Source organism: Glossina fuscipes, unplaced genomic scaffold, assembly GCF_014805625.2.
Source record: "Glossina fuscipes isolate IAEA_lab_2018 unplaced genomic scaffold, Yale_Gfus_2 197, whole genome shotgun sequence".
NCBI classification, from domain to species: Eukaryota; Metazoa; Arthropoda; class Insecta; order Diptera; family Glossinidae; genus Glossina; species Glossina fuscipes.
The window spans coordinates 539,474-555,204 of record NW_023998540.1 but is presented as its reverse complement, the minus strand read 5'-3'; the positions used below and the strand labels follow the sequence as shown (position 1 = coordinate 555,204).

Genomic DNA, 15,731 nt, shown 5'->3' with positions numbered 1-15,731 from the left:
CGAATTCTACCCAATTTCAGTGAAAAAAATTAATTGAAATTATAGCATAATAATTATAATATAATAAGTTTTACATTAAAGCTGATTAAGTTAAAGGATTACGACGAAATGTAATAAAATAACGAACTCTGTCCTCAATATTTGGCATAGAAAACAAAAAAGTATTATTTATTAGTGGGAGGTTTCTATAATTAAAAGTCTTCTCAATATTTCATTATGTTTATATACCAATTAATTAAAAATTTCATAAATATATTCAGATGCAATTTTATATTTAATTATATACATTCACCATCACTTATATTCATATATACATATATAAATGTAAATAATGAAAAGGTATCCAGCAATGTATTGTGTCCGTTGTCAACCGCAAAACTAATATTACAAATTTAAAATCAATTTACTAAACTCAATATTATTTGCATAATAGAGTTAGTTATAGTTGCTGCATTTTCTGTGCCCACGCTTACGCATATACAAACAAAATAAAATAAATATTTAATATAATTTTACATAAATAAATGTAATTCCATTAGAATAACCGCAACCTGTAAATAGTAGCTTGCGGAGGAAGTTGTTAGAACATGAAACTAACTTAAAAGCAAAAGAGTGAAGACAGTGGCAATCAACTTAATGGTCGTGGGTACACACATATGTACATATATATAATTAAGTTTTCAATATACATTGATTTGATGAGGAAGAAATTCAGGTTTCTTGTCTCTGTCTCTATCTCTTATGCTAAACGCATGCAGAGAACAACTTCTTCTCGCTAAATTCTTATTTTAAAATTTTTGCAATTGACTTTCTTCTTTGCCTTTTCGAGCACACGAGGCAAGTAATTATACCATTAAAAGTTTCGAAACGAACACTCGCCTGGATGTAAACATTGATAAGGCAACGTTTTAACTCACAATTTTTATTATTATTTTTTTGTTGTTTGATTTATAAACAAATATTTAAAATTATTAACATAAATTAATTATAGCGAGGCGTTTATGGCGCCTTACCACACTTCACGACAACGTCCACGACTGTCCGGCAAGTAGCCAGGTTGGCAGGGAAAATCAATCATAGCAACCGGTACGATCGGCACATAACTGCCGTCCTTTGCACAGTCGTTATATTCTTCAGCAACCAATTGCTCGTTAAGCTCTAAGCATTGATCCGATGAACCACGCACTTTGGTGCCATTTTGGCATTGAATATATTTCAAGCAAAACTTTAGGCAGGGTTTCGGTACTTCGGCTTGTTTCAACTTCTTTTTACATTCAAAATGTAGCTCGCAATTTTTATCGATATTCTTTGGTACATTATTAGAGATGTAATAGTTGGATGGTGCGAGTTCCTTTTCATTTTCCAAATTATTCTCTCCAGCTTGAGTAAACGAGAATGCCGCCACGCCCAATAAAATAAAAAAAATTGATTTTATCATTTTTAGATTTTTATTTGCAAATATTAAAAGGCGAGCCGTTGTTGAATTTTTGAAATCTTTAAAAGAACTGTTTTTACTTTATAACGCATCTGCAGTATCAACTTTTGACAATCGTATCACTGAGTGGGACGGTATACTAGGATCGTTGGATGGTTTCGTCGTTGTGAAAATCGAAAAAAAATTGTTCCTTAAAGATGGTTCTGTGTTTGTTCGCTTTCAGCTTTTAGCTCCACTTTTTGTTCCTTTATCACGCCTTCTTCCAGCGAAACGGATTTTTCTTGCAAAAAAAACACTCCGTTGTAAACATATTTTGGCCGTTATGTGAATAGTGTTTTTCAATAATTGGTTTCAAGTTAAGTAAATCTTTTACTTTTTAGATCCATTACCGATTTGTAAAAGTCTGCAAATTTTTCTTCGACCTTGCAACATTTATTTCGAACAAAGAAGTAGGATGAGCGCTAACGACTAAGACTACCTATATATCAAAAAGTTTTTTCCTTTTTAAACTCACTACGAGCTCAAGAAAGTATACAAAATTTCTTCTTTGACTTTGTAACATTTATTATTATTATTTGTTTCGAACAAAAATGTAGTATGAGCAAGAGCGATTACGACTATCGGCTCAACGTGTAGAAAAGGTCATCGTAAGCAGTGTACGTCCATCCATCATTTGTCTCCTGCTGGGAATCTATATTGCTATCTGCCTTGCAGTAATGTGGCACAAAGCAAAAAATGTAAATTTATTTCTATTTGGATCTGCCCGAAACCTAAGATACATGGAGACCAACTTAGATGAAGACTTTGAGATAAGCTTGCCGACCTTTATTAGCTCAGCGACCAATAATGAAAAAGTGTCGTTACTTTCTAACGTTGCAGGTCTCTAAAATTCTGCAAAATTCAAACCCAGATACACATGAAGGCATTGTTTGTTAGCACAAGTCAATTTATTTCTGTCTGTCTGCTCGTTGGAAATGGTTTTTAGTTTGCAATTATGAAAAATTTTGGTTACGAGCATTGTTCACCTAGTGTAAAAGTCGGAACCAATACGAAGAATAACGAAAAAAAACATCTGTGTATATTTCCACGAACAACTTGCAGTCAGGACAAATTTTTTAGTTAATGAAAAGTGTCCAGCGTCTTATTTTTATCGAACATTTTATTAAGGAAACGAACTATTATCTTATTTTGTCCCACCGTCTGTTTTCCATAACCCTTCAACATACAATAGACATCGAAATAAAATTTGGCACGACTATGGACTAGCAGCGATGTCGACAATAAACGCAAACATGCTTTGAAAATGGTGGGTATTCGAGTTTCGCCTAAAGGTGAGTATATTACGTTTGCTTTAATTTACGTTTCCTAGTTTGTGTACATATATATAGCGCATATTTTGTCTGAACGAATACGTCACATGACAGCGTATATAACGATAACCTTTGACAATAGCATTTGTATACGCGTCATACGAAAGCAGAAGCTGATTAAGTTTGCTGCTCCATTGGTAGCATTAAAATATAATACGATTAGAAAGGGTACGGCATCTAAAAATTTAAACAGCGAAGATCTATCCAAATGAGTTGTTGGTTTTTTTTTTTCTTTGCTTAGGCTGACCAAGCCCTGTCTGCGTACAGTTTCATGGCAAAGTTTCTAATGAGTAGTGAGATGCGCTAGTCAGCTTTCCCATATAGATGGTTAACTTTTGATACGGTTTCAGTGTGGCACAGGTATTCAAGCCCCGGAAAAAGCGAAAAGTCCCTCACAACCCAAGCTAAATCAGGGTTAAATTTGGGAGAGTTAATACAGTGTGAAAAGAAGCTAAGGATTATAGTTCTAGTGAATAACCTCACAATGCATAACGTCTCTGTTACCTTAACAGAAGAAAACCTAGTTTCAGTGCCTAATAATATTAGTCGATCGTAATATTTCTATATTGAGCGATCGATATTACATTCGATTATCGCGACGCTTGTGAGTTGAGTTAAATGTACAAAAAGTCTGCCTTCCCGGTTAGTCGTAAATATTTCTGTTGAATATAATTAGAAAGTATCTAACCTGAAGCATATATAGATAGATTCCTTTCTACTTCTCTCTATCAAGGGTTGAAACAAATTTGTTCCTGGTCTTGCTATTAATTACATAACGAATGGTTGCGAAAATCTATCAAATGTTTGCGAGAAGACTGCTTGTACTGTCTTCATAGATGTTTTATTTAGGCTGTCATCGGTTTATCGTCATAATACATAATTATGCATTTGCGATAAGCTTGGGAGCAGAACGAGAGGATTTGCCGTAGTTTGATGTTAGCAGTCGAGATTCTTATCTCCAAACGGTATTTGCAAGTTTCACATTCAAAGGTTTTAATTTTTTGTGTGCAGCCAGTGAAATTTGTCTTTAAATTTTCACCTACTGGAGTGGCGTGTTCATGCCTAATATTGTTAAAGAATGCTTGTACGAATGTGCAAAATAGAAAACAATAGATGCCAACCGTTTATCAAAAAAAAAAAAAAGAATAAATAAAAAATTTGCCGAATAATCAAAAACAGGCAGAAACTGTTACACAACTTTTGAACCGGAAGCGTTTCAGATTGTGCTGTAAATACATGTTGCATTCTTGCAGCTCGATGCGCAACTCAACATTTCATGTTATTAGGAAATTTGTTGTTGTTTTCTTTTGTTCCATGTCAGATTATATTTTGTATGCATATTTTAATCCAATGAGTTTTTTTTTTCCAAATTTTTACCTTTCTTTTTTTGTTGTTGTTTCATTCACACAAAATTTAAGCTAAATACTTGCACCGCAAAAACAATTACTTATATGTGCGTTATTGCTGTTGCCTTACAAGCGACTATTAGCTATTGTTTATGTGTGATGTTACACGTTAACAACAGCAAAAAAAAAAATTAAAAAAAAAAATAAATAAATGAAAGAAAAACATTGAAAATTGTCACGAAATTGTTGGGTTAAATGGGGTTATGACATGTCGTGTACGGTAAACTATAACAGAACAGAACACGTACTATGAGGCATTTGTTCTGATGTATAAATTAAGTGTAAAATATTATGCACAACCGAAGGTACAAGTTCTCATAACATACTATTACTGTCCGACAATTAAAAGGTGCAAGCATATGAGAAAATGATAAACTTTAGTTAAAATGACGGTTAAAAGAAGATAATTTAACTGTTCAATTTTGTAATTTTTCTTTTCTATATTATTTACGCTCGCCCTGTTAAATGGCAAGTTTTTAGATTAATGGAATAAAATCTGAAACACGTTCTATGAGCCGCGCATTATATTAAAACCGAGGAAAACCCCTTAAAGTAGTTTTGATAAAATTGATGTAAAATTCTGAAAAAAATTTCCAGTGTTTTACAAGGTCACTTTAAGCAGAGCTTTGTTTAAGGGACAGCATATAAATGCTTCGAATCAGCAGCGTTCCAGTTCAACAATTCTTGATAAAATCGATAAATTCCTTGAAAGGATTGTGGAAGACTAGCAAATTTCATCTTATAACACCATTGCGTAATTGGATATTGATCAGAAATCGCTTTTGAATCGCTTGCGTAAGGTAAGATGCAAAACGACGCTCATTACTTGGCTACCATGTAAATTTAATGCATCGAGTTTTCATCCGCGAATCGCTCCTGAAACGGGAAAATGTAGAGTGAGTTTTAAAGAGTTTGATAACGAGCAATGAAAGCAGTGGTGCGTCAACAATGAGCGAAGAAACTCATCAACAAGATCAGTGACTTACACGTGGTGTGATTGGAGGAGAAGTGCGGAATATCCACAAACTGGCCAGATAAGTTAGTTTACTCTTTATTGTCAACAACGATGAAACTATGCAATTGATGCAGAGCGACCGAGATTGGACAATGGAAAAGCTGTCCTCTACCAAACCACAACAATCTTTAATAACTCAGCAAAACACTAAGAAAATTTGGCTAGAAAGTTTCGATCAATTCAAGGTATAATACGGTCCTCAATGCTTCGAACTTGAAATTGTTTCGCTATTCGCTTTCTTAGTGGTGTTCTCAAAAGGTAACTGTAAAAAGTGCAAAATGTATATTTTTGAATTTTGATGAAAAAACGCCGCGAACTTATTCCTTTTACTCAATGCATAAACGAGAATGCGAAAGTTTAGTCCATTGAATAGTTATTGCGGAGAAGATTTTGCTACATAGAAAACTTTAACAAACAAAAGTGGATGTGTGTGGACGTCTGCTATTCACATAATACTGTGAGTGAAGATAAAGAGGAGAAAAAAGAGAAGGAAAATGAGAAGGTAGCGGCCGCAGCTTAGTGTCTATGTGCGTCAAATCGGTAAATGTGATGCTAAGCACTCATTCATAGTTGCGACCAAAACTCTTTTGCACTTGAGATTTGAACTCGCGAACACTGATTCGGTAGTTGCGATTCTCACCTATTCGGCTACTTAGGCGGATACGTTAGAGAAAAGCTCAAACTGTTTTCATCACCTTGCATTTAAATTTGTTTCTCTAAAACTCCTTCTATAACCCATGTTCGAAATATGAATATACACGTCTTGGCAATAGGTAGCAACTTACAAGTAATGGCAGTACTAACGCATTATTTGCAATGTGCACCCTGTTCCATACACGCTAATATACATTTCTAGTTCAAGTTCAATTTTTAAAATTAAAATATTAGAAAATAAATAATAAGGGAATTGCATCACCATTTTACGCAATATAAAGATATTTATAAGACAGTTTGAGACTATACTTGAATTACATTTCTCTAGAAAAAAAATGTTGACAAGCAAACTAGAGTTAGTCAAAAGAGAAAATCTTTCATATGGCTTAGGTTATTTCATCCTATTCGAAGTGTAATGGTTGTAGAAATTCTTGCTCGTAAATTACTCTCCTCTGAATTAACCTAACCTAAGGTCAGCGGATGTTTCCAAATACAAAACGATGTCATTCTTTAGATCACCTTCCGTTGATCACATAACACCTATAAAATTAATGGTAATAACATAGGGGTTATGGTACCGTACATTGACCTTGGAATTTCACTCTTTCGAAAAATGAACATTAATCGCCATCAACATCTCTTTAACAATCCCTACATAACAAAGAGCTTATATGAGGCGCTTCTAAGGCCTATTCTAGAGTATGCGGCAGATGTCTGCGCCTCAAGCTATTCCTGTCAGATAAATAATATAGAATAAGTTCAAAAACAGTTACTCCTTTTTGCCTTACGTGGATTCGGGCTTAAAGTTAATTGATTTGTCGGTGATTGAAAAAAGAAAGCATATATTATTGTTTGGACATAGGGAGACATTAGTTCACCGTTTTTGCTGAGCCAATTATCTTCAAACTCTCCATCTAACATAGTGCCTAGTATGTTCCAACTAACGTCGCTCAATGCGGAATAAATTACGAGATTTTTTCTCCACTTTGCGTGGCTTATAAAAACTTGAATAACTTGCATACGCACGTTGCATTTTCTGCTACGTTAATTTCCCTTAAGAGAAAATTTCCAAGCATGAACCGAGTTATTAGTTACCAGTTGTCCACTTATCTAGATGTACTCACGTGTAGTTGTAGGACTAACTGCATATGTTTAGCACAATATTTGGTAAATAAAATGAAAAAGTAAAATAAGATTTTGTGTACCATAGGCGGAGAATTTAAATTGAACAATAATAATGGAGGCCTCAACAATAGTGTTCACTGAAACTTGCATTCATAACGTTTGTTATGAAATTCTACTGATTTCCAAAATATTTTTGTCAACGTAATTACATATTAATTAGTATGAGAGCTTGTTGTTATGAAAGCCTCACCAGAAACTCCCGCAGGTCATAGGCATCTTCCCAGGCAGATTCCGTATGTTTGATAAATATTTCTCGCAGCCATTAAAGCCAAGTCACCCCGGTAGGTGCACAGTGAAACTCCACTTTATGCATATAAATCATTTCGCGATTTCTCTTCGCTCCGTATGGAAATCTTTTCAAATCGAAGGAGTGATGAATTTCTTGTAACTAAAAATGAACATTAATGTTATTATTACATTAACCAACTAACTTGACTACTGCTGCTGCTGCTACTGCTACGAAAGTTTTGCTAACGGCGGTAAACAAAATGATGGTTTCACTCCCTGGTTATGTTTATGGACAATGTAATATTCAACACTTGGTTATATTAACTATAAGAGAAATCTGCAATTTATTTAAGTGGTATATTTTTGTAAAGCATTCACCAAACCGAGCTCGTAAATTATGCCCTTGGCATCGTTTTATTGATACAAAAAAAAAAAAAAAGATTTTCATTAAATGATTGCATTAAAAAGCAGTTTTTAATTGCACGGAAATCGACTGTGTTTCAACGCACACCATTTATTAATTTACTTGTTTTTCAGAGCATTTTTAAGTGCGTGTACATATATAATAATCAATAACTATGTGGTTACCGTAAATCTTGTTCAAGAACTCTGGTTATTTAACTTAAATGATAATTTTCAACGCATTTTTATACTAAAAGTTGTATAATAAGTTTATCAAAAAATAAGTACACACGAAAACATTATTTGAACTAATCTAAGTGCCTGGAAAATTGCCCAAATTACACATCGGATTCTGTACAAAACGACGCGATCAATTTCAATACTTAAAGAGATATGTTACGGTACTCGTTGTGTACCTAATTAAACTGTGATGGCGACTTCGAAACTTCATTAGAGATGACGCGAAATAATTTATATAACCATCAATCCGAGAAAGCCTTGAAACGACTTAGTTACATTTGTGAGCCTACTCATCGCCCTTATTGTCGTAAAAGTATATGGAGAAGTTGGAAAGGAGAACTATGCACAGATTGTGTTTGTAAATGCCTGCCTTGAACCAGATATGCCAATATGGAAGTGATAACAATAATTTTTTTTCAACTATTACCATGCCTTAGAAAATCTTCTCTTTTTGCAGTGAACCATTCTTCGAGTCGTCTTTTCCATATACGAAGAGTGCAACCTAAAATTTTGCCTAACAACATCGGAAGGACTCGAGTCTTATGAGTAAGCCGCAATGACTAGCACTATCCAATTGAGTGCTTTCACCATATGTGTAGACGTATTGATGACATGTAAAAAAGTACCTTTGTGTTGTCAATTTTTATATTCTGGCCGTTTTTGGATCGGCGAATCGTTTACTTCCATTCGAATCAATTTATTGTTACTAACAGCGCTTAGTATTAATCGCTTCACCAAATTTTAACAGATCACAACCTCCTAGTTCCAGCTAATATAGAACATCGTCTTCTTGCAAGAGCTTTGCGCTAGCTCTATATGGCATACATGGATCCAGTCATGAATTTTTGAACCCGATATTCTCAAAATAAATCCTCCATTCATCCCGAGGAAACGTAAGATGTAAAAACGACTTACTTTTGCAGCATTCGGGAAGAAAATATAATGCTTTCTTTTTGGAACAAAACTCGACATGTTCGACACTACTACAAACCTGGTTCCAACTTGTGTTGTTTTGAATTGCAAAATCTTAACGAAATATCAACAAGAGAAAAGGCACCACTAACACGGTTTGGCATTATTTGTGTTGACAGCCCATCTATGGGCGAATTCCGGTTTCATATTTGGGTACTTTCTACTCCCAAACAGGTCCAGGATAAATGAAAGACTTGTTCGTCTTGGCTTTTTAAAAATACGGCGTTAGTTGCGGAAGACGGTTTGATAGGACTTGTATAGCAGAACAAAATGTGTCGGTGTTCAAATCGTATCAAAATTTCTGACAAATTTCGACTTATGGGTTTAACACAAAATCACATGGACAAGCATTGAACCGACAGTTAGATTTAAATTGTTTCAAAAATGATTCCGAATTATCTCAAGTCGTTCTAGGTGTTACATCTCCAGGTGCATACGTCGGTGTAAACTTACACATAAGTCTAGGGTATAACAAGTTTTGAAATCGTATACACTCTTACATCAATTTTTTAAAGCAAACTAAACAATTTCTAGCATACGTAGCCGAGTAGGTGAGAACTGTGACTACCAGTCATTGTTCGCGGTTTCAAAACCGGCAGGGCTTGCTTTGCTCTCAGTTACAGTGAATGCTTAATCGGCGAAGCTATGGCACACACTCACTAGACTAGGCCACAACCTCCCTAACTAAACCCTTTCTCTTTCCTCACTTCTTTGTGTCAGTCTCCGAATAAGGGACATCCTCTGAGTGATTGATATAAATAGAATTTCAAACTAAGTTTAAAAGTTGTGTTATTGCAAACCCGTTTTCAAAAATGGGCTAACAGCGGACATTGAAACTCGCCACTTCAGTTAAAACTATGGAGGAGGTTCAATGCTCATTTGTACGCCTTACAAACAGTTCTGAACATTCCCACAGTCTTGAATTCCTAGCAACGAAAGACTTTATTATATGCTTATTAAACCGAATTACAGGAGGGGAAGATTGTAAGACTTCGTTAGGCATAAGTGCAGATCGATTTGAAAACTTTACTACCATTCTTCGTAACGACTCCTGCTACGCCATGTTGGCGAAATCTGCAAAGTGATAAGTTATATTCAGATGGCTTATGAACACTGAGCTACATTTTTATATCGGCGTATAACATATGGTCCGTGTTTCTTTAAATGTACAAATATACAATTCGGTTAGCCATGGTGAGATTAAGTGAAGTGCCCGCATACAAATACGAATACCATTTCATCTATTTATATACATACATATATATGTGGGTATGAGAGCAATTTTATTTACAATAAATTTTAAAATTGTTTAATATGTTGAATTTTTTTGCGCGCGTGCTAGTCTGAAATATCTCTTGAATATTGCAGTAATCGTTCGATAGGTTGGTTGGTTGGCATTATCTTGACAAATGCGTTATAGTGTTAAATTGTATTTATTTTAATTTTGTTTAAATTAGTTTTTGTCTATTTTGTCGATTTCCAGCGAAGTTTTGCAAACATTTACTATATATATCCAACATGCATATAATCTTTCTATTAGTTTAGATGCCTAAATTTATGCAAATATTTTTGTAAAAATTATTAGTTTGTTTGTTTGTTTGTTTAATGAAAATCATAAATTACTGTTAGTTAATAAACATTTGCCGAACCTGCAATTGCTGCCGTTATTCTGCTTGCTTTTGTACGAATTTATTGTCTAACTTTTATGCATAGGTATATTTTTTTTTTTTTTTTTCTCTTTTTATGAATAATTTTTAAGTATACATTTATTCATTTATTCATATTTGCATTTTGATTTCATTTTGATTAACACGTAACACGTAAATTGGTATAAATTTATTTTTCAATTTTGTTTTGTTTTTTTTTTTTTTTTAATTTCGTCATCCGATATCGCTTTAAATAACGCTAATCTCTTATTTGATATTTGTTCGGTGCATTTTCTGCCTCTGAATGAGGTTATCCTTTTTTTTTCGGACGAGGGAGATTTTTTAATTTTGTTTTCTGATTAATTTTATGTACAAAAATTTAATTGAATTATTGCTTTAGTGCGCATATAATATTACGGTAAATTTTGCAAAGTAAGCTTAAGTCTACTATTGGGTACGCATCGCTTTTTACGCTCAGGTCTCTTCATTTGAGATTTAAGGAAACTCACGAGCCATTGTTGGTCTGGAAATTTATCTAACGCCTGGCGGAAACTCTAAATGTTAGCCGCTGTTCTTTATCCTATTCTTGTATTCGTTTCGCAGCTTGCATAGTATTAATATCGTGCACATCGGCGAACTAGACGCTGGGAATGATGAATCTTATATTCGCGACGGACAATATCCTACGCAGTGACGAACTAAGCTACTGAAATCAGAATTTTTATCCGTAAGTCTTAGATGAAACTGTCCTACACCGTGACGAATGATCTTGGAGTGACGACTATTGTCGGCGGATCTTGGAAAATTTCATAGAACATGCAAATGAAGTTAAATCCTCATAGGGCACTTCACCTATGAGTAGCGTACAGAAATGAAAAAGTGGACAGTAAAACGACACTTTTCACAAGAGTTAATCTTGAGCGAAGAAGAGCGCATTAGGACAGAGAAATAGCCGTAGAATCATCAATTTTGAGTCGAGGTAAACGTATAACTTTCGGGTTATATTCTTAGAATAAGCTAATTCCACAGTAGAAAAGAACGTGTACTTATTTCTTGCTTAGTTAGAACTCGACCATGTAAAAAAAAAGTCTCTAGCTCATCCGTAAGAAGAATCTAACTAATCGCTAAGATATTTGCTAAATAAATGAAGCGAATAAATATTGACAAATACTCGGACTAATTGCGAAAGTGCGTCCTGCCTTTTCTAACTCGCCAGGGGGCATGGGTTACGCTTAATAACCCCCGTGGCATGGGCCACCGTGAGGTTAAGCTTTACAGGCAGGAACTTACGTTAAATCCATGCTGCAACTTCTTCTGCCTTTTCAATAATAACGGAAACGAACGAAGCATTCAGCTTATCTTCAGTATTGTTTTTCTTCACAATTTACAAACAAACGGACAAATTTAGTATGTTGTTTTAAATCGCTGGTAATAGATATAAAAACTATTGAACTATAATTAGTGTTTGCGCATATATTTTTGTTTTTTAATCAGTGCTGTTCGACACATTTTTTCTTTAAAATTTGCATATTTTAAATATTATATTTGCTTACATCGCAATATTCTATTCCGTGTGCGTATTATGCATATAATGCATGTGTACGTAAGCTTTATTGTGGTTTTGTTCAACATATTGTTCGTATGAATTCTTGTGGTTTGAAATTTAAAACGTTTTTGTGTTTTTTTTTTTTTTTGTTTTTTTTTTTTTTCATGTTTTTTTTTTTTTTTTTGCTTTTTTAAATCTGGTCAAATCATTAAGTAACCATTAGTGTACATAAATCTGAATTTGACAGCAACATTTTCGAATTTCTCGTCTTATTTTATTAAATAAATAACCGCAACATAAGTTTGCATCACTTTTTACACATCTTTAAAAAACATTTAAGAAAATTATTTAATATTTTAGAAATTTTAAATCCTACTGCAAGCATATTTACGAGCATTTTTGTAGTACATGGCTGTATTCATTTTGTGCGGATGTATGCAACATCCAGAAGTCTAAGCTTTACGGTCCGTCTGTCTTCTTTGCTCGTAGTCAAACTGTAGGTCGCACTCAAAAAAACATGAGACAAATTCACTTTTCACTATACCGATCGAATCAAAATCGATTAAAGCTTGTCTGTCCGTTTGTCTTATTTTCTTATAACCAAACTGTAGGTCGCATTTAAAAGCACTTGAGATACAATCATCTTGTGTTATAACCATCGATTTAGTATCACTTCTTGAATCCCTCTTAACTTATCTGTCAGTCTGTCTGTTTTTTATTCTCTTACTCAAACCCCAGATCACAGCTTTTGGAATAGGTTGATCAAGTTTGGTACACCAGCGTATTTAAGACGATCACTATTGAAAATGGTCCTAATCGGACAACTTTTTCGATCATCTTCTCTCAGTAGCACCTTAATATGAAACGTCGGCGAAAGGCTGTCAATTATTAAAAAGTGAACCGTATTTTAGTAGTTAGTATTTCAGCGTTTGCTGAAAATTTGAAAAGGAGACAAATGGAATAGTATCACCTCTCTCGCTGATCCAGTTAAAAAATTACCTATGTAATGGGTCGTCTTGTTCAAAATCGTAATAAACAATAACTTTGTCGAAAGTATGTGTCGAAAACATTCAGCTTATGGAAGGCACAGTCTCACCTGATTTGTTGGATAACAAATGCATCTAAACGACGGTCGTAGAGTAAACTGTTACTTGTGACGTTATCTGAAATTTAGTATGAAATTTTAAAAATAATTTCGGAAGAAGAATTTAAAGCTTTTACCTCAGACCTTTGTAACAAATTCGTTAACTTTCTTGACGAAGAACAAAATATATATATATACTGTTAACGAAACTAATGATGGGCTGAACAGATGACTGATAACGTTTAAAATATATTTTATAAATTATTTTACTTTTGTTTCAATTTACATAAAAAGTATTCTTACCGGTCCCAAAATTTGTATAACCTTCGTGTAACTACAACTTCATGTAATGCAATAAGTCTATTGTACGTTGAAGAGAAAGTTCAAATAAGAAAGAAAAAAAAGAAGAGATGATACGAAAATTAAAACCAACATAAACAAAAAAGTTAACAACAATAACAATAACAACAACAAGAAAAACAACTACAATTTTAGTTTACAACAATACACCCAGTATACATTTACTTGTATACATAACTTGTATACAAGATGTAGTATATAATAGTACATGTGCACCCACAGTGAGAACGTTATTGTTACCTTGCTTTTGATACACTATGTGAATCGAAATCCGTGTGGAAAACAACTTTTACGCTATTGTTGTTATTTCTTGTCAGTGTTATTGTTGCTTAACTACTGTGCTATAGTGTTCATCGTTATATATATATATATATATATTTTTTTTTTACTCGACAAGTAAAAGCTATAAATAATTTTTTATTGTCGTACACTTGAAATGTCTTTCCTAACAGCGCCAGTAATAGAAGCTCATACTATGGTATCGCAGAAACATTTTTGCAACATGTTGTTCTATTTTTTTTTTTTTTTTTTTTTTTTTTTTGTTTGGTAAAGGTGTTCAAAAGAACAAAGTTTTGTTACAGCTTTTATGTTTATACTTTAGGACAATAAAATTTTTTCCAATTAATTTCACCGAAGAATGCTTCGTAAGAGAAAAGTTATTTTTATAAGGTTTTTTCTCCTTCCTTTTCACTCTCACATTTTTCTGCGAATACGTCACTAATATAAAATTTCGTTTCAAATAAATCAAAAAAAAAAAATTAATAAATTTTAATAAATTCCTGCAGCAGAATACATAAGCCTAACAGTAATTTTTTTTAAATTTCATAATGAAAATTTTTTGATTTCACGAATAAGGTTTCTGCGTAGAATACCCTTCGATCACATTGATTTATTTTTAGCATCACCTCTCCATTCATGGCTTTTAATAAAATGTTTTGGCCACAGATGGGATTTTACAGCGTATACAGGACGGAAAATCGACGAGTTTGAAAAAAATCTCTTAAACTATAAAGCTTTAACTTGTTGTATGCGCAAGCGTCTTAGCGAAATGCTTGTTGCACCCAGAAGGAAGCTGCGACTGCCGTATAAAGTGTATACTTTCTCGGTTAGCATAAAATTCTGAAGCTATTTAAGCATGTCCGTCTCTCTGCTCTAAATACTCTCTTGATCGTGCAAACGAAGTTATCGACTTCACATTTGGCAGAAACTTTAGAAGATCTTGCACGTAGATCGCACCCAGTCGCTCAAAGGACCTACAAAGTCCTACATTTCATTGTTTTCTGCATTTTTTGTCCTTCCTTCCATAAACTATGACAATTAAACTGTAAAAACTTTCACGTCTATTAAATGGCCATCCACCATTACAAAGTATGATAATGTAGCTTTTCCTTTATATATTTGAATGTTTTTTTTAAGAGCCAGATAGGGAGTATAAAATATTCCGCATTGAGAACTTGTTATGTAATGTTCTTACTTATTTTAACATTAGAACCATCGGCATTTGCCATCTAGCTATTTTTCTACCGAAAGGGATCATTTTGATCCCTTATAAGAAGCTGAAATTTGGTACAAAAATTCATTTGCCGACCAAAAATCCAATACTACAAATGTGGTTGCGTCCTGTCCAAATAGACGGGAAACTAAAACAAGCTCGAAAACTTTTAATTCCAATTTTTGATCGCAAATTGTGGGTGTCTTAATAAGCTGATCGGGACGATTGTGTACATTAACCGATCAAGCCCATTTTTTAACTTTACATTTTTAATCAATCAAGGAATGCCTATGCCAGATTTCAGGTTTCAGAAACCTAGATTAAGCAGGGGAAAAGTGATTAAAAGTATTTAACGGTCTTGTCATATAATTAAAAATGCGTTATAACTGTGTTTTTTTTTTTAAGATTGAAAATAAAAAACGATCGATATGACGAACGCGGTAGTTCGTGTGTTACTCCAATTTCTGTTATATTTTACTTTATTTAAATAATTGTTTATTAATTACTAAGTATTTGCTTAAAACGTTCGAAAACTGTCTTGTCTTACATTTCGATTGAAATGCTTTTCAGCTTTAAAAAATTAAATTCCGCGCAGGTCTCGGGAAATTTTTAAATAAAACAAACGTATTTTTTTTATTTATATATTTTTGCTTTTTCATTTAACTTAATTGTGCGTGTTTGGTTTAATAACGAAAT

At 33.5% G+C, this 15,731-nt stretch overlaps 1 protein-coding gene across 1 annotated transcript; it reads right to left on the bottom strand.

Moving 5' to 3' along the window:
• Positions 1-415: 415 nt before the first annotated feature.
• On the bottom strand, positions 416-1,508 carry LOC119641949. The gene has a single exon (XM_038040879.1). It carries the CDS (start codon positions 1,436-1,438, stop codon positions 1,010-1,012), a length of 429 nt encoding a protein of 142 aa, XP_037896807.1. The 5' UTR covers positions 1,439-1,508; the 3' UTR covers positions 416-1,009.
• Between the last annotated feature and the right edge of the window lie 14,223 nt (positions 1,509-15,731).